We start from the raw sequence: 27,333 nt of genomic DNA on the forward strand, positions 1-27,333 counted from the left end.
TTTTTCAGGTGCATCAACTTTTCTATTATCTCTTTCCTCATACACTCTATCGCTATTTATGAAACCTAAAGTCCCAGGTGTCTTGTTATTTTCAACTATAAAATACATGAATTGGAACAGGAATAGGATACTTGAATACTTAAAACTGCTCTACATTTAGATCCATGGCTAATGTAATTAACTTTGAAATCTCATTTACTTTTCATGCTTTTGGGTAATAATATTACTTTTCATTCAATATGCAATATGCAATTTATCCTTGCACATAAATTAAAGCATGGGGAGGTCAAACAACAGCTAATTAGATGCACTTTGCTAGATTCACTCAAATTTGAACCCTTGACTGTATCTAGATCTAAATCCCATCCCGGCTTCTGTCATTTAAGAGACAGAAACTGTTCATTGCGTGTATTTTATATATAGAAACACAATCATACACACTAAAGCTGAATATATACAAGGGAGTCACTGCGATCTCCCTTGAAAATCTTTGCCAAACATTTAAATAATTATTTCTACCCCTAAGGATAAATAATTTGACAGCGAATCAAAACCTGAATCTGTAATTTTGAAACATAACTCATTATATTCCCTCTGTGAATAGTCACTCTGAATCTTTAATTTACTTTACAAACATAAAGTACAATATTTCTTGCAAGTTTCAGCACATATTTAATATAAACAGTTCTCTGGGGCGAGTACATTAGATTTGTAGTTTACAAAAAAACTCTCATATATATAATATATTTATATATATATATATATATATGCAGAAAGCATGTACTGAAGTAAATTAGTTCTGAAAGTTGCTCTATTATTAGAGAAACAAAATCTGATTCTAATATTTAGTCAGATGTGTCAACAGACTAAACACAACATTGTGCCTACTGACAAATCAAACCAGATGAAGTATATTTTCCGTTACAAATTATAACTCAAATAACTGCTAAGGTTAAATTACAAACTTCAGTACATTATTTCTGCAATGTTTACTTTTTAATTTCACATTTCATTTTGTCAACTTGAAGCCACAAGGGCTGAATAACATTATACACAAAAGCTGAGTGTAGTGAATTTTAGTTCATGTTTAAAATATACATTACCCCAGGCCCTTTCTAGGAATGGTCCAAGAAAGAATTATTTTTCAATAAAGCATACAAAATAAAAACAAGCAATAATATTGATTACAGTTACAGTTCTTCCTTTACATTGGTAGCTCCTTTGCAGTTACATATAGATTCATGGTCAGATGGCTGCAGAACGTGCTCCATTCCCTCCCGAATCTCAGGCTTAGTAGTCTGCCGTCTAGCATACGCCTAAAACAACAAAGAAAGACTGACTTTGGAAAGTTGGTGGTTATAATAATAATATTGTACTCTTGAGATATTACTTTCCAAGGAAACACAACACGCTGTGAGCTATTGCTAAGAATACATTAAGTGATCCAAATTAGGAGTAGCATTATGTTATTCTGAATTTAGAATCTATATTGATTGAATCCCTATGTCTGATTTCTTTGCTGGCTGTTGAGGGGCAGTAATATTGTTAAGACTATAATCAATTCAATGTTTTTCATGCTGCTGTGCACAACATGCTGCCTTGGGGACACACAATGCTGGAGGAACTCAGCAGGCCAGTCAGCATCTACGGAAAACAGTACAGTCAACGTTTCAGGCCGAGTCCCTTTGCAGGACTGGAGAGGAGGAAAAAATGAGGAGTCAGAGCTAGAAAATGGTGGGGAGGGGAGGAAGAAACACAAGGTGATAGGTGAAATTGGGGGGAGGGGTGAAGTAAAGAGCTGGGAAGTTGATTGGTAAAAGAGATACAGGGCTGGGGAAGGGGAAATCCAATAGGATAGGACAGAAGGCCATTGAAGAAGGAAAAAGGGGGAGGAGATGAGGTGAGGGAGGGAAAAGGGAATGCGGAATGGGGGGGGGGGAATTACCAGAAGTTTGAAAAATCTATATTCATGCCATCAGGTTGAGAGGCTACTCAAACAGAATACAAGGTGTTTGCTCCTCCAACCTGAGTGTGGCCTCATCACGACAGTAGAGGAGGGCATGGATGGACATGTTGGAATGGGAATGGGAAATGGGATTAAAATGGGTGGTCACTGGGAGATCCCACTTTTTCTGGCAGACAGAACGTAGGTGCTCGGCGAAACAGTTTCCCAATCTACGTTGAGGCTTGCCGATTATATAGGAGGCCACACTGGGAGCACCAGGGGACCTTTACTTACAAAATGAGACAAAACTTGTTGGGATGAACAGGTGCCTATAATTAAAGCCTTAAGAAATGAGAGCAGAATTAGGCCATTCAGCCCATCGAGTCACCGCTGCCATTTGATCATGGCTGATTTATTATCCCCCTCAACCCTATTCTCCTGCTTTCTCCCCATAACCTTTGACACCCTTACTGAAGCCCAATCTTTGGTCTTCAATTCTCACACAGTGAATAAAAACAGAAAAAACTGCCGAACCAATATTGCTCTCAAAGATTTACTCCGAAAAAATTAAGTCTATTTTACTAACACAAGGTAATGATAAGATAAAGCTAATTCAGTGATTTTGCTGTATCCATCCAGGATAAACCTTAAAGTTTCCTCCCATTTATCTGTCCATCAACTGATCCACTGAATCAAAGTAATGACATTAAAAATAATTCTGCATGTCAGCTTTACACAATAATAAATCTATTGAGTCTCTCAAACCTGTAAGACTTTGTAATAGTAGCAGTAAAGACTTGAAGGTTGTAGAAGGTCTCGAGCAAGAACTTGTCCTGATCTGGCAATTTTCTGAGCTTCGGCATCATTGTCCTAAAACAAAATCAAGTAAATGAAAAACATTTTAGTAAGATGCTTGCAGAATTCCATTCCATTTTACACTGTCATTAGCAATTGCTTTGTTAAGCAGCACTGTGCAGAAGTCTTAGGTACATATAGATAGCTAGGGTGCCCAAGGCTTTTGCACAGTACTGCACATTAAGTCTTCCCAGTTTCCAAATAACACTTAATACATAGTAGTCTGCCATCTAGCATACTCCTAAAACAACAAATAAAGACTAGGTCTGTGGAGAGTTCTTGGTAATAATAATATTGTACTCTTGAGAAATTACTTTCCAAGGAAACACAACACGCTGTGAGCTATTGCTAAGAATACTTTAAGTGTTCCAAATTAGATTAGCATTATGTTATTCTGAATTTAGAATCTATTAAATATTTCATATTTAAATGAAATACAGAAAAAGTTAGAACACTACCAATACCTCTACAGTAGTATAAAACTGTATTAGTTTCTAATAGTTATTCATCTGGCGTGTTCTTTTGATTGACAGTAAATGAACAAAATCTGTGCCACACCGATTACACGGTAATGGAATGCTTTAGATGATAGCAAACTCCAAATTTTCACTTTCACTGTAACATTCAAGTTGATTAACTTGTTGAGGTAGTGAAATGTTTTCATTTTCACTCCTGGCGTTTCTGGCATCTCCAAGTCTGAATGCTTCAAACCACAGTGAGCAAAATAACTCTGAATTGTCTGACTGCTTTATTTCTCACCAGCTATCAGTGACGCAAATCACTGCCTTTTTTTGAACACAAGCACACACAACTGATGCTAATTAAAAACTGATTGCTCCAAGCACGGTACCAGTCTAACAGCCATGCAAGTGTACGCAACTGATGCTAGTTAGAAACTGTTTGGCAACAGTATGCTGCCGCAATTAGGTGGCAGAGTCTCCCAGATAAATGAAGGGAATCCCAGCTATTCTCTCAATTTAATTTTTATTATTTGAGAGCTGTCCAAATAAATTGCTGCCCTGATCAACTGATGGCCCAATTAACTAGAATCCACTGTAACTGATGAATCTCAATGCTTTTGATTGATCAGCACTATGGGTCCACAAAACCCATGCTTACCTGGTCAGGATAGAGGGCCAGAAAGCAATCCAGGACTCAGAAACATGGTCTCTGTTCTGAGTCCAGTGGCACAGCAAACAGACAAATTTTACTTTCTAGCTTCCTCAAACAGATATCAAGCAGAGTTTACTGTCATTTGCATAAGTACAGTGAGGTGCAAGCACAATGGGAAAAGCTATATGGAGCAGCATCACAGGCATGTATATTTGGGCAAGACAGTGTAAAGTCTGACATTAGTGCACAAAGCCACAATCAGAGGAAAGTCCACATCAGAGCATGACGTGACATTGCTCAGGTAGGATTAACGGCTAGCAGCGCCCAGGTGGAAGTCTGGGTCTTCCTATCATTCACATTCTAAATAAAAATGCAATAGAAATTAATGTGTCCTTTTTGCAACAATCTACTGCAGCACGGTGTTTATTACAATGAATACAAGTTTTCCTCTCCATAAGATGGTCACTTCAGCTATACTCTACACCTACTTCTGCTTCTTTGTCTCTCCCTTCCTGAAGATGAAAAAAAAAGTACCGGTAGTTTTTGAAATAAGAAAAGATAGTGTTGGAAATGTTCAGCACACCAACACTGTCTTTTCTTATTTCAAAAATTATTTCCCCCCCCCCCATCAACAGAAAGTGAGAAACCGAATCAATGTTTCTGGTAAGTTTAACTGTGCTGACTGACTTATTGAGTCTGCAGGGTTAAAATCTGAACTAGGTTTGTGAAGGGAAAGAAAACCGAGCCTTTATGTACTTGAATAACCTTCATGGACTAATGGTCAGATTTCAGGGACACGTAAAGGGTAGGTCCTGTGTTACATTTAATTTCCTCCAGTTATTTAATACAATTCTATGCAACACTAATAATTATAGAAGACAGCTTGCTGCTCCCAGGAACTTCTGTTACACATTAAAACAGGCCCTGTGTAGCTTATCAATCATTGCTGCAATAAAATATTGGCAACTTTATCTATTAGACAAATTCTACATGTTCAATTTTACCGTTGTGACCGACTTACCTTCACCCACTTAATCTTTTCTATAAGGTCACTCAGATCTCTCTTTACTGGAATATAATGTATCCATGGTTTTAGAGATTTGTAGAAGTGCTCATAGTATTTCGAATCCTGTTTCAATACAAGGCTGTCACCCAGCATAAGGTACGGGAACCTATATGCTGCCACAGTACCATCCACATTCACTTGATATTTATACTGGGAAAATATGCAGAAGATACATGTTATAATTAAATTAATAAATAAATACATTAGAAATTTTGTGCATAAGATGTACAATGATATCTTCAATAATTACAACCAGTGCGAAGATTTTGAAGGTATACATACTCAATTTTGTAACTCTTTGTATGAGAAAACCTGTTGTTTTATATGTTTAAATTTCAAGTTTAGACTTACTGATAATGGAGAGCAACACATTTATTAATACAAAAACAAGTTAGCTACTGATCTTTCACAACAAAGTGAATGAACAAAAAACATGAGATGCAAAGATAAATGCTGCTACAGAACTTGTGTATGTTGATCAATCTTCATGGTAAAGGTAAACTTTTAAATATATAGAAATCTCAAATGCACCAACTTTGAAACAAACATAACAATAAACAAACTTGCATTCATGAACACTTGGTCCCAAATTGTCACCTGTTTCTCTTTTAAAGAAGAAGGTTCCTATGTCTATACTTGCCCTCAGATCATACAACTTTCAGCACAGTAAGGGGGAGGGTTGATACTTTTGCTGATGCTTTGCATGGGAGGGGGGCTTTGGCATTCTAATATTTTTCTGTTATTCCTTTTTTGGGGTTTTCCTTCTGTTTCATGGATGTCTGCGAAGAGCAAGAATTTCAGGTTGTATACTGTATACATGATCTGATATTAAATTGAACCATTGAGTTGCTGACCAGTATTTCAGGACTTTTGAGATGCCTACATGGTAGCAAAAGTGCTGGCTGGGGTTTTGAAACAGCAACAGAGAAGGACAAGCCTCACTGATACTCAACAGCCTCAAGTGTGCAGCTGAAAGAAAACAATTCTGAACAAAACAAAAAAATGTAAAGCTCACCAGCCAAGTAAGTGATGTATACTTAAGAGGCAAGTTAGAGATTTGAAAATGGAAAGGCTGTGGCTATGGAGCAAACTAGCAATTTATGTAATATTGAACAAAATGAAACAGGAGATCATGTAATGGTCATGGTGCAGTGAATGGAATACAGTAGAATAGAACTTTACTGTCATTGCTCAAGAGAACAATATTACGGTGCTACTCCAGTCCATGCAAAACATATTTAAAATGAGGCAGTATGGCTCAATTTTTAAAAATTCCAATATTTACATGCAACAAGTGACTTCAATAGTCCATATCACTCAAAGGCCATTGGCAAGACGGGGTGTAGCATTACTCAGCTGCACAACAGCACTCAGGAAGAAGCTGTTTATCAGCCTTACCGTCTTGGCCGAGATATTTCTGTACCTCCTACTAGATGGCAGGAGATTGAACAGTGTCTGGGATGTGATGGGTTTTTAATGCTGTTATGAGCATGCTATAGGCATCATGATTTGTATATTGTCCTCAGGTCTGCTAGTTGAGTCCCAAGGATGTGCTGAGCCATCCTAATTACTTGGCTGGAGTGCTTTGTGATCTGTCTTGCTGCAGCTAGAGTGCCGCACTGTAATTCTGTATATATCAGTATGCTCTCTATTGCACAGCAGTAAAAGTTGGCCAGCAACTTTTGGGTAATATTGTTCCTCTTATGCCTTCCCTATTATTGAGGTTGTGTTGATGGACCAAGAGAGCTCCTCGGTGATGTTCATCCACTGGGGAACATTTCCACTACCTCACCATTTATAACAGTAGTTATTAAGACATGTAGCCACTGATGTCTTGGGGATCACGGTTGCTGCTTTGAAGCATGCTGGGACCATAGGCTGGGACAACAAGTGGTTTAAATACCCATTAGAACCCCCGTTAGCAGGTTGGCACAGTCCGTGAGCACCCATCCGTGTATGCTGTGTGGTCCTGCTGCTGTGTGTGTGTTGACATTACCGAGTACACGCCTTGCCTCGTGTCGACACAGTTCCTCCATCCAACGTTAAGGCCCTCATCACTGGTGATTTGCTTTATCAGATCGAGCAAAGTCGTCGCTCAGCTCTTCGGCTAGTTTGGCATCACCATGAGCAGAGCAGGACAGCTTTACTTTGTAATCCGAGATGGATCTGATGTCTTCCTTGAATGGTGGCAGTGTAGAAATGCATCTCAGTCTGTACTTTGGCACCTCTGTTAAGATTTGATCTGGCCTCGCTGTATGCTTTGACGTCACCAGATGTCTAAGCAGCATTATAAGCTTTGAGCAGGTTCCATACTTTGTTGTTCATCCAAGGCTTCTGGTTCAGGAATACTCAGATGGTTTTGGTGGTGATGACATTGACTATACAGAATTTGATGTAGCACATAAATGTGGTTGTGTATTCCTCTAAATCTTTATGGTTAGCCTGATTAAAATCACCAGCTACAATGAAGGAACCATCAGAGTGAGCAGCCAGTTGTTTAACAATAGCATCATACAGATGATCTAATGCTAACTTGGTGTTGGCCCACAGAGGTATATAAACAACAATGATTTCACCTGGTAGATAAAAGGGCCTGCACTGTATCATTAGGTATTCCAGGTTGGGACAGCAGTAACCTTCAATAACAACTAATTAGTGTGCCAGGCAGTGTTAACATAAATGTGAAAAGTACCACCTGATTTCTTGCCAGAACTGTGCGCTCTGTCCGTGTGGAAGGCCATTTGGCCTGCTAGCCTAATAGCCACATCAGGCACCTTGTGGTCCAGCTAGGTTCTTCTGTAAGATGAATCTCAGTCTAATCTTGTCCATTTTGTTGGAGATCGACCGTACATTTGCTAAGACGGCACATGGGAACAGAGGTCTGAAAGGCGAGTCTCTTAGCCTGGTGTGTATACCCACTCCCTTTCCACTCGTCTGCCTTCTCTCATAGTTGCATCGTCAGCATCTTCTGGCTGGTAACTGACCTCATGGTGGAGTTGTAACAAGCTTGGTCAGTCACATTTTCACAATCTCAAGCGGGCAATGTTCGAAATAGGGAAGCTGTGTGCATCCAGCACGCATCGTAAGCAGTCCCATCGGCTGTACCTTTGAGAAAAGGTTCGGATGTTGCAACTGTATGCATCTCCATCTTGGAGCCACAAGCGAATGAATGGAAATCAGGCAAAGGCCAAAGAGTTACAATTATAGATACCGTTCCTACTCCAAATGACAAGACAAGCAAATGAAACAGAGACTGACAGCTAGCAAAATCAAATCTGTTAGAAATCAAATATTTTTTAAAAACTTAACTGATATACACTGAAGGTTGGGAAGATTGGATCAGCTTTGATGAAATCTGAAGGCAATAGAAAGAATAAACTGGACACAAATCTCAATCCTGCTAGCCCAGTTTCAGCATGATTTTAAATTTGAACAAGAGTCAGTTATCCTTCAGCCTCTTATTCACCAGTGTTGCCAATGTCCATCTCATCTTATTCTGTATGTATCACTGTTGGAAGGCTACCTTTCCCTCTACTCTACATGATTTTCAAAGTCAAAGTCAAATTTATTATCAAAGTACACACACATCACCATATACCACCTTGAGATTCCTTTTTGCAGGCATTTACAGGAAAATAAATAAGTACAATAGAAGTTATAAAAAACTGCATAAACAAGGATTGGCAAACAACCAATGTGCAGAAGATGACAAATTGTGCAAATATAAAAAATAATACTGAGAACACGAATTGTAAAAAGTTCTTGAAAGGGAGTCTGTAGGTTGATTTGTGATGAGTGAAGTTACTCACGCCGGTTCAAAAGCCTGATGGTCATAAAATAACTGTTCCTAAACCTGGTGCTGTGTGACCTTATGTTTCTGTACCTACTGCCTGATGGTAGTAGTAGGAAGAGAGCATGGCTATACGGCTGGGCTCCTTGAAGATGGACACTGCTTTCTTGTGGCAGTGCTCCCATGTAAATGTGCTCAATGGTGGGGCAGACTTTGCCTGTGATGAACAGGGCTGTATCATTACTTTCTGTAGACCTTTATGTTCCAAAGATTAAGGAAATCAGTGGTGAGATTTTACGACTATAGTTAATGCAACATTTGGTTGTGCTGAAGACCCAAAAAGTGAAGTCAGGTGAGTTAGTGGAAAAAGAGAAAAGAAGTTATATCATATATAGTGACATACATTTCTTTTATCTGTCTGACTCCAGCCACTTGTGAAATGCTTTAGTAACACACTGCGTCCACTCAAAACTTGCAAGACCAGACTAATGAAAAAAAAGACAAAAGCTATATATACTAGACATCTGAACTCAAAACAGAAAATGCTGGAAGCACTCAGCAAGTCAGGCAGCATCTGTGGAAAGAAAAAAGCTGTTAACGTTTCAAATCTTTCAGCAGTACTGAGAAAGAGAGCTGGTAGGTAGAGCTAGCTTTAATTTGTGGAGAAGTTGGTAGGATGGATGATGGAAGGTTAGAACAAAGGGACTGGACTAGCCTCAAATGCAGCAACATCCATCATTCAATATTTGAACATGCACCAATAGAACCACAAGTCAAGAAATGATGAATAACCATCCCTTCAGCAATAGCTCTCTACATTAAATGGTAATAAACATTGGGAATTCACCAGCACTATACAGAACAGCACAATGATAAATAAGAGTAAAACTTCCAAAAAAAATCTAAATTATATGGAGAGCTCAAAATAATTTATGACAATAGTGCCCAGTAAAGGCTCATAGCTCTTGTATTGATCTGGTACAACACTGATTCAATGGACCAAAAGGGCCTTCTGTGGCACAATTCTGAGATTCTTCAATTTTTCCACAAAATCATACCTTAAAGAAGTCAAAGAAACTGATAAGTTGGGCTTTTCCTAGAGCTTTTTCTTCTTCACGAAAAAAGAAATACGCAGTTATTCCAGCATCCAAAAGATCCCGATTCTTGCTGGAAATCCTCACTAGTTTGAGTCTCTCCTCACTGCTGTCTCTGCCTCTCCAAAATGCTTGCTGTGTTTTATTGCTCCAGGAGGGACCTTGTGGTTTGAGAGAAAAATAAATATTGAGCTATTATGAAATTCATCAACTTTAGTGCCTCCTTGAGGTAAAAAAGGAGGCACGACAAAATATCACCTATGTGACCTGTCACTAGACGAAATCAGAATAATTGACATAATGCACAGCTTATGAAGGATGAGCAGAAGCCTAGGTGAAAAGATATACTTTGGACATGGAATTTTAAGTTGGGTTGTGTAAGTAGAGGCGCAAGAAATTTCAAAAATTAGCACTAAAGAACATTTTCTTTTAAGGAAATAAATTGAAATACAATGTTCAAAAGAGTATGGGTTCATGAGACAGTAAATACTAAGTTCAGATACCAAAAATTACATTAAGATGTCAGAACATCTTATATTATGCTTATATCTCCCACTAGTAAATTTTATGACTGAAAGCTGAAAAATAATTGGCTATAATTTCATATCTTTATAGAAATTAAGGATAAGGGTCACTCCAGCTCTCTGGGTTCTAAGTTGTCAAGTCACTTTTTATTGTCATTTTGACCGTAACTGCTGGTACAGTGCACAGTAAAAACGAGACACTGTTTTTCAGGACCGTGGTGCTACATGAACAATACAAAAACTACACTGAACTATGTAAAACAACACAAAAACTACACTGGACTACAGACCTACCCAGGACTGCATTAGATACACAGAACAGTGCAGGCATTACAATAAATAATAAACAAGACAACAGGCACAGCAGAGGGCAGTAGGTTGGTAGTCCGATGGCTTGGGGGAGAATCTGTTACATAAATAAACAGCTGAACGGCGGCGTCCGGGATTCCGTCCGTTTCTGTACACCTGCCAAGTATTTCGTTGCCACAGATGTAGTCCAATTGAATGTCCATTGGAGAGCAGAATGGATGGAACAGCCGGCTGGCTAGGGCTTGCTTTTTTCCTGGCACAGACTCCTGACTGCTCACCTCACTTCCGCTTCCTCGCACACCCAAGGAAAATAAAATCATGGCTTAGGGATAGAAAAGGTTGAGAGGGTGATGGGCTAAACATGAACATCTTGGTCATTACTAATATGTTGGGCTGAATGGCCTGTTTCTGTGCTGTTTTGTTCTACAACTTCAAGTGAATGAAGGACCCACAAACACCTACCAAGTGGGCAGTTCAAAGGGGGGGGGGGTTGCGGGATATTCATTTCTTACATTATTAACACAAGAACTCTCTATGCTCTCAAGATTCTCAATACCATGCTGAACATTCCTTCTCTATTTAGAGCAGTCATGAAACCAGGATTCAGATCAGTTGGTAAAATGTTACATCTTTCCCCCCCCCAAGAAAGCAGCATGTGCATTCTATAAAACTGGACAACAACTTTTTCCTGAAAGTGTTGCTTCCTCAGAATTTTTTTTATGATACACCACTTGAAGCTGAACACATACAATTTCAGATATTTGTATCACACAGGAATTTGGAAAAACATGAATTTAACCTATATAGAATATAATGTGTCTAATTGCCTAACAGTGCTGGTGCTTTGCAATAGTTTAACTAAGCTAAAAATATTTTGTTGATGATTTTCATTTGTACTCGGTGTCTGAGGCTTCTCACTTAAGTGACCAACAATTATCAGCCAGCATTGATGGATTCCAGTTGCCCTGATACTGTTTCTCCATGACCACAACGTCCTGGTGAAACCTTTCACCTTGCTTATCACTAACAGAAGAAGTCTAAATGGGAATGCATTTAAACTTCAGTTGCATGTAGTCTGGTGCTCTGTAGTTGCCAAGAAAATTTTCAACAACATTCTTGAATGCCTTCCATCTGATTTTCTCTGATCCCACTAAAAGTTCTTTGATTTGCCTGTCATTGATGACCTATTTGATTTGTGGACCAACAAAAATATCTTCCTTAATCTTGGCATCAAGTATTCAGACTTGAATTATGAATTGAAAGAAATATAGGCAATTTCAAAGTATTCAACAAGAAAAACCTTTGTTGTCCAGTGTATTGTTTTTCTCTGTAGTTCAAAGGGTAAAGCTTCCATTGTACCAATTACATTACAGGAATCATGGCTAGTTTATTAATCACAAACAAGAGAAAATCTGCAGATGCTGTAAATCCAAGCAACACACACAAAATGCTGGAGGAACTTAGTTTATGAATCAACCTTTTCCTTACAATGTATTTACCAATTCCATTAAAGGATTTTATGACTTTCAAGTCTACATGGCACTTTCCAGAATCCTGTAACCAACAGCCAAAATAGAATGTACATAGACGGGAATCCGAGCTAAAACAAGTTGCTGAAGGAACTCAGCATGTGGAGGGATATGGACAGTCAATGTTCTGGCCAAGACACTTTATCTACTCTGTGTAAAAGCATGCCTTGGACAACCTAATGCCCCAGTATATCCCTCACTCTCCCCTTTCTGAATGGCATCACCAAGAACAGATTTGTATGGAGAAGCTTAGATAGTGGAATAATGCACCAGGAACAAGTCTGGATTTTGAAAGTTTGCACAAAAAGATGAAGAGCCACTTAGCACTGAAATCAGTACACATTAAATAATGTGATAAAATGCAAGTTGAAGTAACAGAATGCCCGGTGATAACAGTAAGATACAAGCAAGGAATATTAATATTGTCAAAAGAAGGACAATGTAATTAGTACCTCTATCAGTGGAAAACATTAAAAGTATTTCACATTCGAGATGAAATGATGTCAGAAAGACAAGTGATCACAACAAAATGTTGTTCACACAAATAAATTCAACAAGTGACTTTAAAAGAAGGGAACTCAAAGATTCCAGGAAGGAAGGCCTGGAAATCCTCAGGCAGTTACTTATAGTGAGAGAAGCATGATGCTGGGTTAGGCAGGGTCTTTTTATTGACAGTCCTAGAAATGATATATTTGCAGATAAAATTAAAATGTTTGACTACAAAAGATGACAATTATTTGTGTACACAAGAACTATGTGTGGGTTAGGATATACTCTTACAGAAAGAGGATAGAAAATGAGCGATCACAGTGCATAAAACTTCTGAATTTAGCAGGAGAAAAACTAAAACAGACACAGAAACAATAGGTGGAATTATGGAGAATTCATTTGTGACATTGTGAAAAAAAGGGTAGAACATTCAACTCAGGACAAATATTGTAATGAATCTGGTTCAACCCAAAGCAGTGGCCAAGGAAATGATTTTTAAAAAAGCGTGACTACAGTACAAACATTGTGGCAACAGCCAGAATCAATTATGGAAGTGGTCCCAATGTTTAAATAGACACTGCAGTCAACTTGAGACTAGATCTTGGACAGTGAAAATCCAGTGATCTGTAGCAGTGGCATCTACTCACAACCTGAAACACGTGGAATCCAGAATCATGTCCTTGGACAACATGACCAAGGGAGAGCATGCAGATGAGAAATAACTGAAAGCCAACTATGAACTCTGAAAACAACAACGTGGGAGCACAAAGAGCCCCGTAGAGATTCTTAATCAGTGATTGATTAGGTAATACGTGGAAAGGTATGTATGCACTCCTAAATCAAAGTAGCAAGAAGACATAGATGAAGAGGTCAAGAGGGATTGCCCAGGATAGGTCTCCACCACCACAATCACTTTGGACTGTGATTCTGATTAAGAAATTTCAGGATTGTGGCTGGGACAGAACCCAAATAATACACACTTAAGCAATAATGTTGCCGAAAGGATGAGTGTAATTTTGGGACAGGAAACATTAAAGGGGTTGAAAAGTTGGAGGTAGGCTGGCAAAATCTACTGAAATTAGATGGGATTGAGAGCAAGGATAGTGATTATAATTTTCTAATTAAACCTCCAAGTGTATTTGATACCTCAGGAGGTCTTGAACCTTGGTGCAACAGAGCAACTTACAATTACAAAGCAAAAGAAGATGTGGAAGAGAGAAAGAGAAAGCTACAAATGAAGATAAAACTCTTCTGAATGAAGTGATGATCTGTGTGGAGAACTTCATCTCATATAAAACAATGGATTTCGACTCTATTACATTATCTTGAAAAATCATTGTAAAAGTATACCAATGCAAAGAAGAATGGCAAAACATACCAGTCTGTCCTTGAATAGAAAGTAGGTCATTTGTTACACCACGCAGTGTTTCTAATGTAGAGCGTGTGATATCGTATGTTGGAAGGACAATATCGGCAGTATCCTCCGAGCCACACCAAGAAATGATAGGCAATGGGCTATCTTTTTTTTTACGAGTTTCCAGTGGCCAATCTCCAACATTTATATAGAATTCAACATTGGGTAAGTGAACCTAAAAAGAGAAGTGTTCAATTGCCTCATTATGTAACAGAATACAAAGGAGCAAAGAAAAATCATCAATGCGACTGTAAATTTAACATACTTTCCTTGCTAAAGAAAGAAGCATTTCATCTGAAAACATCTTGAAGTCTGTGTACCGCCCCATTGTTCGTCGATAAATCAGGTTATTTAATATAGTGTAGTGAACAATTCCTCGATCACCAAATCTATTTGGCACTTGTTCGAGCAGGAGTGAAAGGTTTATACTGGGAAAATTATCAAAGTCACTAGAAATTTGTTCTTCTTTTGCAGGACATGATAGAGTAGCTTGCCATTTTTCAGGATCTTCTTCTGGGCAGTAACAGTACTCATGATAAACGGGTCCTGATAATGAAAATAGGAACACAACATATTACTATGTGTGCAATTATGCATTGCCCCTAATATTTTTTAAATAAAACATAGAAAAACAATCCATAAAAATGCAAAGTTTAAATATTTTCAATTTACATATTTACAAGATACTTGATCACTACATGAAAAGAAGGCCTTTGCATGTGCACTTATACATCTGCTTATTCGATGATACAGCAAATCAGTATGCAAGTATTTTATAACAACCACAGTGTAATAAAGTTCTTTACCCAAAGGACGAAGAAAGGAAAAAGGCAGCAGAAAGGAAATTATAGGCCAGTTAGCCTGACCTCAGTGGTTGGGAAGATGTTAGAGTCAATTGTTAAGGATGAGGTGATGGAGCACTTGGTGACACAGGACAAGATAGTACAAAGTCAGCAAGGTGTCCATCAGGGAAAATCCTGCCTAACAAACCTGTTGGAATTCTTTGAGGAGATTACAAGTAGGATAATTAAAGGGGAAGCAGTGTATGTTGTATATTTGGACTTTCATAAGGCCTTTGACAAGGTGCCACACGAGGCTACTTACGAAGTTAAGAACCCATGGTATTACAGGAAAGTTACTAGCATGGATAGAGAATTGGCTGATTGGTAGGAGGCAGTGAGTGAGAATAAAAGGATTCTTTTCTGGTTGGCTGCCAGTGACTAGTTGGTGTTCCATAGGGGTCGGTGTTGGGACCACTTCTTTTTATGCTGAAATAAATGATTTAGATGATGGAATAGATGGCTTTTTTGCCAAGTTTGCAGATGATACGAAGATTGGTGGAGGGGCAGGTAGTGTTGAGGAAACAGGAAGGATGCAGAAAGGCTTAGACAGATTAGGAGAATGGACAAGAAATTAAATACAATGTTGGAAATGCATGGTCATGCACTTTGGTAGTAGAAATGAATGTGCATACTATTTTCTAAACAGGGAGAAAATCCAAAAATCTGAGCTGCAAAGAGACTTGGGAGTCCTTGTGCAGAACACCCTGAAAGTTAACTTGCAGATCAAGTCAGTGGTGAGGAAGGCAAATGCTACGTTGGCATTCATTTCAAGAGGTCTAGAATACAAGAGCAGGGATGTGATGCTGAGGCTTTATAAGGCACTGGTGAGGCCTCACTTTGAGTATTGTGAACAGTTTTGGGTTCCTCATCTTAGAAAAGATGTGCTGGCATTGGAGAGGGTCTGGAGGAGGTTCACAAGGATGATTCCAGGAATGAAAGGGTTATCATCCGAGGAATGTTTGATGGTTTGATGGCTCTGGGTCTGTAATCACTGGAATTCAGAAGGATTGGGGGGGGGGGGGGGGATCTCACTGAAACCTTTTTCAAATGTTGAAAGGCCTAGACTGAGTAGATGTGGAAAGGATGTTCCCCATGGTGGGAGAGTCTAGGGCAAGAGGGCACAGCCTCAGGATAGAGGGGCACCCTTTCAAAACAGAGATGCGGAGAAATTCCTTTAGCCAGAGGGTGGTGAACTTGATGAATTTGTTGCCACAGGCAGCAGTGGAGGCCGGGTCATTGGGTGTATTTAAGGCAGAGATTGATAGGTTCTGATCGGACGTGGCATCAAAGGTTACAGGAGGAAGGCTGGGAACTGGGATTGAGGAAGGGGAAAAAGGATCGGCCATGATTGAAGGGCAGAGCAGACTGGATGAGCTAGATAGCGTAATTCTGCTCCTATTTCTTATGGTCTTATTTGCAATAAGAGAACTATTCCAGCTACAGCATCTTGGAACAATCACTGAAAAATTGTACAAGATTAGCAAGACATCCATGAAAAGACTTTGTATCTCTAGTCACAAACCTTGCCTGGATTCGAGGATGGGGAGGAGACCAGAAATACAAAAGCAAATCACAACACTCTTGGATCACAATACATCCAATTACTTAAAAGTTCTTGCCACTGAATCTGAAAACAAAATTACCCACTCTGAGCACTGAGGGGCAATACTACAATAAACATGACGGATTGCTCTGTTTAAATCAGAAGACATGGAGTATGAATAGAATTAGGCTATTTGCTCATCAAGTCTACTCCACCGTTTCATCACGGTGATTCATCTTTCCTCTCAACAGCACTCTCCTGCGTTCTCCCCGTAACCTTTGATGCACTTAGTAAACAAACACCAATCAAGCTCCATTTTAAATATACCCAATAACTTGGCCGTCTGTGGCAATAACTTCCATGGATTCACCACCTTCTGGCTAAATAAATTCCTTTAGTTGGCATGGTAGCATAGCAGCTGGCAAAATGCCAACATTCAGGGTTCAATTCCCACCGCTCTCTGTAAGGAGTTTGTACGTTGTCCCTGTGACCTCGTGAACTCAGATTCCTCCCACACTCCAAAGACGCATGATTAGTAAGCATTAGTAAGTTGTAGGCATGCATTCTGATTGGCATCAGAAGCGTGGTGACACTTAGGGGCTGCCCCCAGCACATATTCCAACTGTGTTGGTTATTGACTCAAATGAATCATTTTACTGCATGTTTCAATGTGCGTGTGACAAATAAAGCTAATCTTATCTTTATCCTCATCTCTGTTCTAAAGGGCCACCTTTCTATTCTGAGGTTATGCCTTTAGGTCCTAGACTCTCCTGCTATTGCAAACATCTTCTCCATGTCCATTCCATGTTTTTCAATATTTGGCAAGTTTCAATGAGATAACCCCCATTCTGCTAAACTCCAGTGAGTAAAGGCCCAGAGCCATCAAACGCTTCTCATACATTCACTTTCGCAGGATCATTTTTGTAAACCTTCACTAGACAGTCTGGTCCAAAATTGCTCACAATACTCCAAATGTGTTCTGACCAATGCCCTCTAAAGTCTCAGCATTGTATCCTTGCCTTTATATTCTAAACCTCTTCAAATTAATGTGAACGTTGCATTTGCCTTCCTTACTACTGACTCACCCTGCAAGTTAGCCTTTTAAGGAATTTTACACTAGGAATCCCAGGTCCATTTGCACTTCCAACTTCTGAATTTCCTCCGTTTGGAAAAAAAGTTGGTGCCTTTATTCCTTCCACAGAAGCGCATGACTATACACTTGCTGACCCTGCAGAACACCAGCAGTTACTGCAGCCAACCAGTCAGCCAGACTTCTGTTCATGCTAGTACCTTTCCTGAAATACCATGAGCTTTTATCTTGTTTAGCAGCCTCATGTGTGACACCTTGTCAAAGACCTTCTGAAAAATCCAAGTAAACTGCATCCACTGACTCTTTCTCTATTCCAACAGATCTGTCAGGTCAGATTTCATCTTAAGAAAAACATGCTGACTTTGGCCTACTTTGCTGTGTGCCTCCAAGCACTCCAAAACTTCACTCTTAATAATGAGCTCTAATATCTCGCCCATCACTGAAGTCAGGTTAACTGGCCTATAGTTTCTTGTCTTTAGCCTCTCTCCCTTCTTAAAAGAGTGGAGAGACATTTATGATTTTGTAATCCTCTGGAACTATTCCACAGTGAAGAGTGACACAAAATACTTATTCAATTCATCCACCATTTCTTTGTTTCCAGTTATTACTTATCCAGTGTCATTTTCCAGCAGTCCAATGTCCACTCTTGCCTCTCTTTTGTTCTTTATATAATTGGTAAAAACTTTCGGTATCCTCTTTTATATTATTGGTTTGCAAACTGCAGGGTGAATTCTATCACATTATGATTGTTGCCTCCCAAGGGTTCCTTTACCTTAGCATCCTAATCAAATTCGGTTAATTACACTAGTGGACTCAACAGTAAGCTCTCCAAAAACCCATGTTGTAGGTATGGCTAAATATCAATTAAACTTGAACTTGAAGTTGATACTACATATTCTTTTTCTTGGATCCAGCAGCAACCTGATTTTTCCCTAGATTTACTTGCCTATTGAAATCCACTATTACTGTTATAAGATTGCCCATTTTACATGCATTTTCTATTTCCCAGATACCCCACCTCCTGGCTACTACTCAGAGGCCTGTATACAACTCCTATCAGGTCTTTTTACCCTTGTATGTTCTCAGCTCTAGCCACAGGAATTCTACATCTTCATATCCGATGTTACTTCTTTCTAAGGATTTGATTTCAATGCTTGCCAATAAATCCACCACTCACCTGCCTGTCCTTTTCTATACAATGTCTGTCCTTGGATGTTAAGCTCCCAACTGTGATCTTCTTTCAACTACAGATTTGTGATGTCCACAGCATCTTAACTGCCAATTTCTAACTGCTACAATATCATTTACCTTATTACATATATGGAGTGCATTCAAATATTACACCTTCAGCCCTCTATTCACCACCCTTCATTTCAAATTTGTCTCCATGTTGCCAGAAGTTAAATTCTTATCCCTTTCTAAACGTCTTATCATTTTTTTTTTGTTATTGTGGAGACCCCGGTAACCTCGCCTGCACTCTCCCTTGCTTTTAATTATCTTTAAATTTCCAAGTGGTTGAACCTCTGCTATTTAGTTTAAAGCCCTATCCACAGCCTGAGTTATGTGATTGACTAGGCCATTGGTCCCAGCATGGTTCAGGTGGAGTTTGTCCCATCAGAACAGCCCCCTCCTTCCCCAATACTGGTGCCAATGTCCCACGAATTCAAACCCACTTCTCCTACGCCAATCTTTGAGCCATCCATTTAGTTCTGATCTTGTTAATCCTCTGCCGGTCTGCATGTGGCTCAGGTAACAATTCAGAGATTATTGCCCTTTTTGGTTCTACATTTAGTCCTAGCTGCTCAAGTTCCCTCATCAGAACATCTTGTTCTTTGTAAGTTATTGGTACCCACATTGTTTCTATGATGTACCAATCTGTCTAGAAAATATAAAGAATCAGAGAAATGCACAGCACAGAAGTGGGTCCATTTAGCTCACCTCATCCACGTCAACTGTGATGCCTATCTACACTAGCTGCATTTACGTACATCAGGCACGTATCCCTTTATACTGTTCTTGTCCAAAGACCTGCTAGCATTTAAAACTTCTAGGAAAAAAAAAGAGCTGCAAAGAACAGTGAATTCATAAATTAGTTCTTGAGTATTAGGTACACATGAAGCATATTGACATTTATTCCACAAAGAACAAACAAAATAAATTGTTCTATAGATCTCTGGTCTCAAACAACAAAGTAATGCACATATTCACATACAATGACATGCTTTGAATTACCTGAAAGCAAAACACGTATACAACAAAATTCCATAAGCAAAAATGAACTGAATAATGAGACTTGCAACGATCATCAGTTGTCAGGCATCAACCATTTCCTTACAGATTCTGAAGAAACTGCCTCAAAAATCTCACAATAACAATGTAAATTATTGGAAGGCATCTGAAGGTAACTTTATATCAGGTTGGTTAGACAGAACCTACCATGTACAAAACCATGTTGACCAACCATATTCAGGTCCTTTGGATGGACAGGGTCTGATTATGGATAGTCAACATGGCTTTGTACATGGTAGGTTATGTGTCTTTATATACAACTTTATATTTCTTTTTTTTTTTTTGAGGAGGTTACCAAGAGGGCTGGTAAAGGAAAGGCAGCAGATGTTGTCTACATGGACTTCAGCAAGGCTTCTAGTAAAGGTCCTGCATAGGAGGCTGGTCTAGAGGTTAAGTTGCCTGAGATTCAGGATGATTAGTCAACTGGATTCTACAGTTTTTTTAAAACAAGAGAAGCTAGAGAGTGGTAGAAGAAGGTTGGCTTCTTGGCTGAAGGCCTGTGACTAGTGGAGTGCAGCAGAAACTTGGGCTGTGTCCATTGTTGTTTATCATCTATATCAATGATTTAGATGATAGTGTGGTAAACCAGATCAGCAAATTTGCAGATGACACCAACATTAGGAGTGTAGTGGACAGTGAGGAAGGCTATCAAAGCTTGATGAGTGATCTGGACAACTGTAAGAATGGTCTGAGAAAATGGCAGATGTAAATTAATGCAGACAAATGCCTGAGGCATTGCATTTTAGGAAGACAAACTAGGGCTACATCCACACTACGCTGGATAAATCCGTAACCGAAGCTTTTTCTCTTCATTTTCACCCTCCGTCCACACTAAAACGGCGTTTTCGTCCCCCGAAAACAGAGCTTTTCAGAAACGCTTTCCAGGCTGGGTTATTTTTGAAAACGCTGCTCGGGCAGGTCAGTGTGGATGGGGTAACCGGAGACTTTTGAAAACGCTATCAGACGGCAGCGCGCTATTTCATTGTTTTCTTGAACGTAACCTAACAATTTCAGAACAGACGGCAATGAGACTAAAGCCAGAAGAGTTAGAAATGCACTCACCAAATACTTTGACCCATAACTTACTGAATAAGTATACTGTACTCACTTTGCCCTGTTTTCTGTCCTTGCTCGTATGAAGGTGGTTTACCTATTTATGCAAGTACTTCTCTGACAATAGATGTGTAACAGCCTAATGTAACATTGTATGGAAATACAAGATAACACTGATGCAGACATGTTTTATACATTTAACAAAGTGCTTTATTGATGCAACAGAGTTGGTCAGTTTTTCAATGTTCGTCGTCAGCCAGGTCAATCTGTCCATGAACTACCTGTCGGTTGCCTCTGTACACTCCAGTATTTGTTTTTTTTTAGTTTTAAGTTCTCCTGCGCGAAAGCCAACAGCTGTCCATTGTTTTAAGTTTTTCTAGACTGTAACTACACAAACGCTCACTTTCACAGCGAAATTCGACACCAAACATGTTGCTTGTTTTCAGTAGATGTGTCCCGCGCATGCGCAGCAGGAGGAGATTCACCGAAATCTCCGTTTCAGTGTGGATAGAGATATTTTCAAAAACGCATAGTGTGGACGCCTATTGTTTTTACACGAAACCGGCGTTTTCAAAATTATCCAGTCTAGTGTGGATGTAGCCTAGGGTAAGACTTGCACATAGGGCATTGAGCTGTGCAGCGGAACAAGGCGACCTGCAAGTACAGATCCATAATTCCTGCCATAGCCCCATCCAAGCACGGTAGTGCCTCTACTTTTTTAGAAGTTTGCAAAAAATTGGCATATGATCTAAAACTTTGATAAAATTCTATAAACGTGCAGTGGAGAGTATCCTGACTGGCTGCATCACAGCCTAGTATGGAAACACCAATCCTATTGAATGGAAAAGCCATCATGAATAAAGCCCTCCCCACTATTGAGCACATCTACAAGGAGCAGTGTCACAGGAAAGCAGCATCCATCATCAAGGACCCCACCGTCAGAGCCATGGTCTCTTTGGGAAGGAGGTACAGGAGCCTCAGGGCCTAATCACCAGGTTCAGGAACAGTTATTACCACTCAGCTATCAAGTTCTTGAACCAGAGAGGATAACATCACTCACCCCATCACTGAACTGTTCCCACAACCCATGGACTCACTCTCAAGGATTCTTCATCTCATGTTCTTGATACTTATTATTTATCAATGTTCTGCATTTGCAGAGTTTGTTGTCTTTTGCTCATGGGTTATTTGTCCATCATGTGTGCAACTGCACATTAATTCTATGGTGGTTCTTTGCATCTACTGTGAATACCACAAGAAAACGAATCTCGGAGTTGTATATGGTGACATACATGTACTTTGCTAATAAATTTACTTTGAATCAATCGGTACCTGGGCCATGTAAAACATAGATGAGGAGGAATTTCTTAAGCCAAAGGGTGGTGAATCCGTGGAATTCATTGCCACAGATGGCTGTGGAGGCCTAGTTATTAAGTATATTTAAAGGGGAGGTTGGTAGATTCCTGATTAGTCAGGGAGTGAAACATTACGGGGAGAAGGCAGGAAAATGGTGTTGGGAGGGATAATAAATCAGCCATGATGGAATGGCCTAATTCTGCTCCTACGCCTTATGGTCCCATATCTCTCTAGATGTTCTGTACGAATGACACCAGGACAAGCTGGCTCCAAATACACCTTCAGACACCAATAAAAGAAGTTTGGAGTCTGAAGTGAATGTGCTTCAGGAAGAAGAACTCCAGATGGTTGGTGGAGGCTGCTGATCTCAGCCAGCTAAACAGCACCACCTGGACATTTATTCCCCTCTGCCACTAATTCAGCAGCATCTCAGAGCAGAACCCCAAGCCAAACCATGAATATTGGCAACAAATATCGTTGTTTCACAAAACTGAAGATTGTTTGTCCACAAGTACCATATTCAACTCCTTGCACAAGTCATTATGTTATAGAGTAGGTAGTACAGCTCAGGCAACTCTCTAGTGAGGGGCATTCATGCCACAAAAAGGAATCCAATTTTCAATACCAAAAAGAGTAAATTTACTCCTCTCCTTGGGACCTTCTTAGAGCCATCAAGTTGCATAGTACAGTAACGTGTTCACATCCAGTGCAATCTTTCTGTCCATCTAAACTAATTCCATTTGTCTGCAATAGGACAGAATCCTTCTAAGCTTGGCTTATTTAGGTGCCTGGCTAAATGTCACTTAAACAACATAATTGTATCGGATTCCACCACCTCCACTGGCAGCACCTTCCACCTATCAATCTTTTTTTTAAAACAAAATAACTTGTTGTCATAATGCTCTTTAAATTATCTACCTCTCACCTTAAAACTATACCTTCTTGTTTTCCATGAAAAATGATTTTGATTATCTGCCCTACCTATGCCTTATATACTTCCTTCTCTGAAGTATAACCTCCCTCCAATAACTAAAGTCCTCCATTCCTGGTGAGTCCCTCTCCAGTGAAATCACATCCTTCCTAGAGTATGGCATCCAGAACTGCACAAGTGTAGCCTACAGTGTGTATTGCAACAAATATCCCAGCTCATATGTTCAATACTTTGACCCATGAAGCCAAGCATGCTTTCTGCACCATCCTCTCCAACCATGTTGCTACTTTCAGGAAACAATGGACTTGGTCCCCTTGGTTTCTATTCATCACCAAACAAGAGAAAATCTGCAGATGCTGGAAATCCAAGAAACACACACAAAATGCTGGAGGAACTCAGCAGGCCAGGCTGCATCTATGGAAAAAAAGTACAGTCAATGTTTCAGGCCTAAATGTTGACTGTACTTTTGTCTCTATTCATCAATGTTCCTTTGCGCCCCACCATTTACTGTACATACATTATCTCTACTTCACTTCCCAAAATACATCACTTTGCACATGCTGAGCTTGTTCCATCTATCAGCACTATGATCAACTTCGCAACTGATTTCTATCTTACTGTAGCTTTAGAAAGCTTCCTTCCTATCTACAATAACACCAGTTTTCATGCCACCACAAGCTTATTAACCATACCTCTTGCCTTCACATCCAAGTTGCTAGTATACAAACAGCAAAGTTCCCAGCTCCATTCTTTCCGATCCACTCGCCATGGACTAGTGTAATGGATGTTTCTCCAATCAGTAAAATAAATCTTCTACAACTACATGCTGTCTCTGATCACTAAACACATTTTGGTTCAATTAGCCATCTGACCTTGGATCTCAACCTTTTCCACCAGCGTACTTTGTCAAATACCTTATTAAAGTCCCTATAGACAACATCAATCTCTTTGGTCATCTTCTCAAAATAAAAGCTAATTGGTAAAACAGGGTTCCATCCTCTCCCCCTTACAAAGTCATGCTGACTCTCCCTAATTGGCCCATGCCTTTCTAAACATACAAATACTGTCCCTGAGAGTTTTCTTCAATAATTTCCCAACAAGACTCAGCAGGATGTAGTCACCTAGCCTGTAATTACCTTCATGAAATATCCCACCTTCAAGATCCTGATGAATTGTCAGTAACCATGAACTTAACTAGACCATGTACAAAAATATTATGGCTATAGGAGCAGGTCTGAAGTTGGTTAGTCTACAGCAAATCATACTAATCCCCAAATACTTTTCACAGGATGCGATAGTGTCATAGATGATCAGAAAACTGCACAAAATACTCCAAATTCAGCCTCACCATCATCTTGTACAACTTCAACATAAAGCCAACTCGTGTACTCAATGCTCTGATCTATGAAGGTTAATGAGCCAAAATTTCTCCTTATGACCCTAGCTGCCTTTGATGTCCCTTTCAAGAAATTATAGATCTGTATTCCTAGATCCCTTTGTTCCTTAGTGACCTGCCAGTCACTGTATTGGTCCTATCCTGGTTTGTCCTCATGCTTACCTGCATTAAATTCCATGCGAAGTGAAGATACTCTTCACCTGAATCAGCACGGCTCCAACAATGTTACAAGAGGGTTATCATCATCCTCGATAAAAAATCCTGTTTGGTTGGCACCATCCTAAACACTGACTTCAACCATCACCTAAAAGACATCTTCCAAATCAGAACCTCTAGCACCTAGGATATGACCGTGTTCGGGGCAAAACCATGATCAAAACCTCCACAATGTCTAGTTTACTTTCCTCAATAACTCCAACAGATACCATCACGTCCATGTGGCCTTTTACTTCAAGGACCTTCCATCATTTGGCCCACTTTATTTTCACCATTTCTCAGTTGTCCTAACTCCCAAGCCTTGATTTTTAAACTTTTACATACCTTTTAAAATATATGGTGACTGGCCTACATGTTGACCTTGATGAAATACTTCAATCTTTATCCCCTCAACGGCACTTCCATACATTCGATACCTCATGAGAAATGATCCATCATTTCGATCCAAGGGTGTTGGTACATATCGGCGAACGTGCTCTCTGGTGTTTAGCACCTTGACCGTAACACTGAAAGTATTGCTGCCTAAATTAAAAAAATAAATGCATATCCTTGGGTTTGCCCCATTCTACTATCATACAACAAAAGAAAACAGCTAGAGACTTTTAAGGATTCTCATTTTTCTAGATGAGAAGACTTAACACAAAATCTACATCCAGAGTAGCCTTTATTTAAACATAACTTTAAGACAATCTTTAAATCATTCACAGATGTTACTGCTTGCGATTGAGATTCCCTTTTAATTTAACGTTGGGATCCGTTATATTTTTGTACCGCAAGATAGAAAAAAAGAAAACAACATTGACTGAAATACTCAACAATTATGGATTGTATAACTAAACTTGAATGAAATTAAGCAGCACCTGGCTGCACAAAAAATGTTACAACTATTATAGTTCTAAAAGTTAAATTATAAAAGCCACTTCAAAATTTACAGTCGTGTTGTTAACGAGAAATGTTCAAAAGGAACAAGTTACATACCAGGGGATGAGGTGATATTTTCTCCCGTGTTGCTAACTGCCTGGATATAGAAATATCGAACCGGCAGCACAACATCAGCCCTCAGACCCGGCCCCCAGACCAAACTTCTCTCTGCACTTACTTCCTCTTTCATTGGCTCACAGTAACAAACAGAAACCATCAGAACTAACCGCATAAAAAGTGACCATGTCAGAGGGAGGTACTGCCGCTGCATTTTCCAATCTGCCTTAAGTTGCAGCGAATTCACATATAATCCAGCCCACCCAAAACTTCAAGCCCACCCGGTGCTGTTCAACATTCTTGGCCGCCTCTGAGTGCGGTGCGGAAACCCCGACGGCTGCGGGGAAACAAGAGCCTCACGTCAGAATGAAAGGAAAATCTGGAGCGGATCTGTGGTGGAACCGAACCTAATAAGCATAAGCATGTAATTCCAGAGTGCCTCTAACTGCATGAAAAGCCTCATGGCGCCAGGTATTAGGATCCGAGAGGAATATTGTGATTGGATAGCGATTGGTGTTCCATCCGTCCGCTTGGCAAAGGCGGTGTTTGGGTTCTGTGTACAACCGGCTGCCACTGTCGTTGCATGTATTTTCCTAAACGGGCTGTGCGTATCCTGGCAAAACCAGCATTTATTGCTTATCCCTCATTGCCGCCCATGAGAACTGTAGTAGGGATTGCAGTGAAGACCACCAGACCCACGGTTTTAAGGATTACGGCGAAGGTGTTCAAACAACACAATGAAATAAAAGAGGAAACACTAAACGGGACAGGTCATATCCTGGGAAGACAGACAGGGCCAACGTTTAAGAGACCCTCCCCCAGAAAGGAAAGCAGACAAAAGTGTATAAACCTGTAGGTGGAATTCAGAGGGGTGTCACTGACTGGTCACTTGGGGATAAACTGTAAACAAGGTTGTCTAGTCAATGGGAACAGGGAGTGAGAACATCGTGGAGCGAAGTGATGGTGGCGCTAAACAGCGACTCCTTTGCTTGCATCTTCAGTAGCAGCTCTATTTTTTTAAATCTTTAATGTCTCATTTCTCTTTCAAGGTTCTTTTGAAGACCCTGACCTGGAGTTACACGCTAACTTTGGTTCTTTGTGGAAATGGGACCCGCTCTCAGGGCCTCACGACCGGCCGAAGGACGCGGCCTGGAAGACTGGCGCACCTTTAGGGCTCCGGAGTTTCGTGGCTCTAGAGACGGGCTGGTTCCAGGTCGGTGCCCCTGACTGAGGCGTCGCGGGAGAACACAGAAGATCGGGAGCTGCGGCTTAGCTGCCGGGGGTTGTGTGTCAAGAGAGCTGAGCTCTCTGGGCGCAGAGTTTGGATAAAGCGACGCAACAGACTTTTTACATCATAAATCAGCGAGTTGTTTTTGGTATGTCTCCCCTCGCTGTGAAACAGGTACACCTCCTTTTCCCTTATTAGGGAGGGAGAGAGAGCGAGCCTGTGGTATGTCGAATTACCGGCAGAACCAGTAGTCTCTGGGGTTCTGCAAGTCTGTCTTTGTTGA

General features: G+C 40.0%; 1 protein-coding gene across 3 annotated transcripts; it reads right to left on the reverse strand.

Moving 5' to 3' along the window:
• Positions 1-598: 598 nt before the first annotated feature.
• On the reverse strand, positions 599-27,312 carry poglut3 (protein O-glucosyltransferase 3). 3 transcript variants are annotated; one of them, XM_073043656.1, is made up of 8 exons: positions 26,989-27,312; positions 25,169-25,366; positions 14,394-14,674; positions 14,093-14,303; positions 9,828-10,024; positions 4,935-5,129; positions 2,711-2,815; positions 599-1,316 (listed from the first exon to the last, which is right to left on the reverse strand). In XM_073043656.1, the coding sequence occupies exons 2-8, from the start codon at positions 25,263-25,265 to the stop codon at positions 1,191-1,193; spliced, it is 1,212 nt and encodes a 403-aa protein (XP_072899757.1). In that variant the 5' UTR covers positions 25,266-25,366; positions 26,989-27,312; the 3' UTR covers positions 599-1,190. The 3 variants fall into 3 exon arrangements, with proteins under 3 accessions (XP_072899757.1, XP_072899758.1, XP_072899756.1); XM_073043657.1 differs by lacking the exon at positions 26,989-27,312 and adding an exon at positions 25,993-26,105; XM_073043655.1 differs by lacking the exon at positions 26,989-27,312 and adding an exon at positions 25,823-26,036.
• Between the last annotated feature and the right edge of the window lie 21 nt (positions 27,313-27,333).

Source organism: Hemitrygon akajei, chromosome 4 (assembly GCF_048418815.1).
Source record: "Hemitrygon akajei chromosome 4, sHemAka1.3, whole genome shotgun sequence".
In the NCBI taxonomy this organism is placed as follows: Eukaryota; Metazoa; Chordata; class Chondrichthyes; order Myliobatiformes; family Dasyatidae; genus Hemitrygon; species Hemitrygon akajei.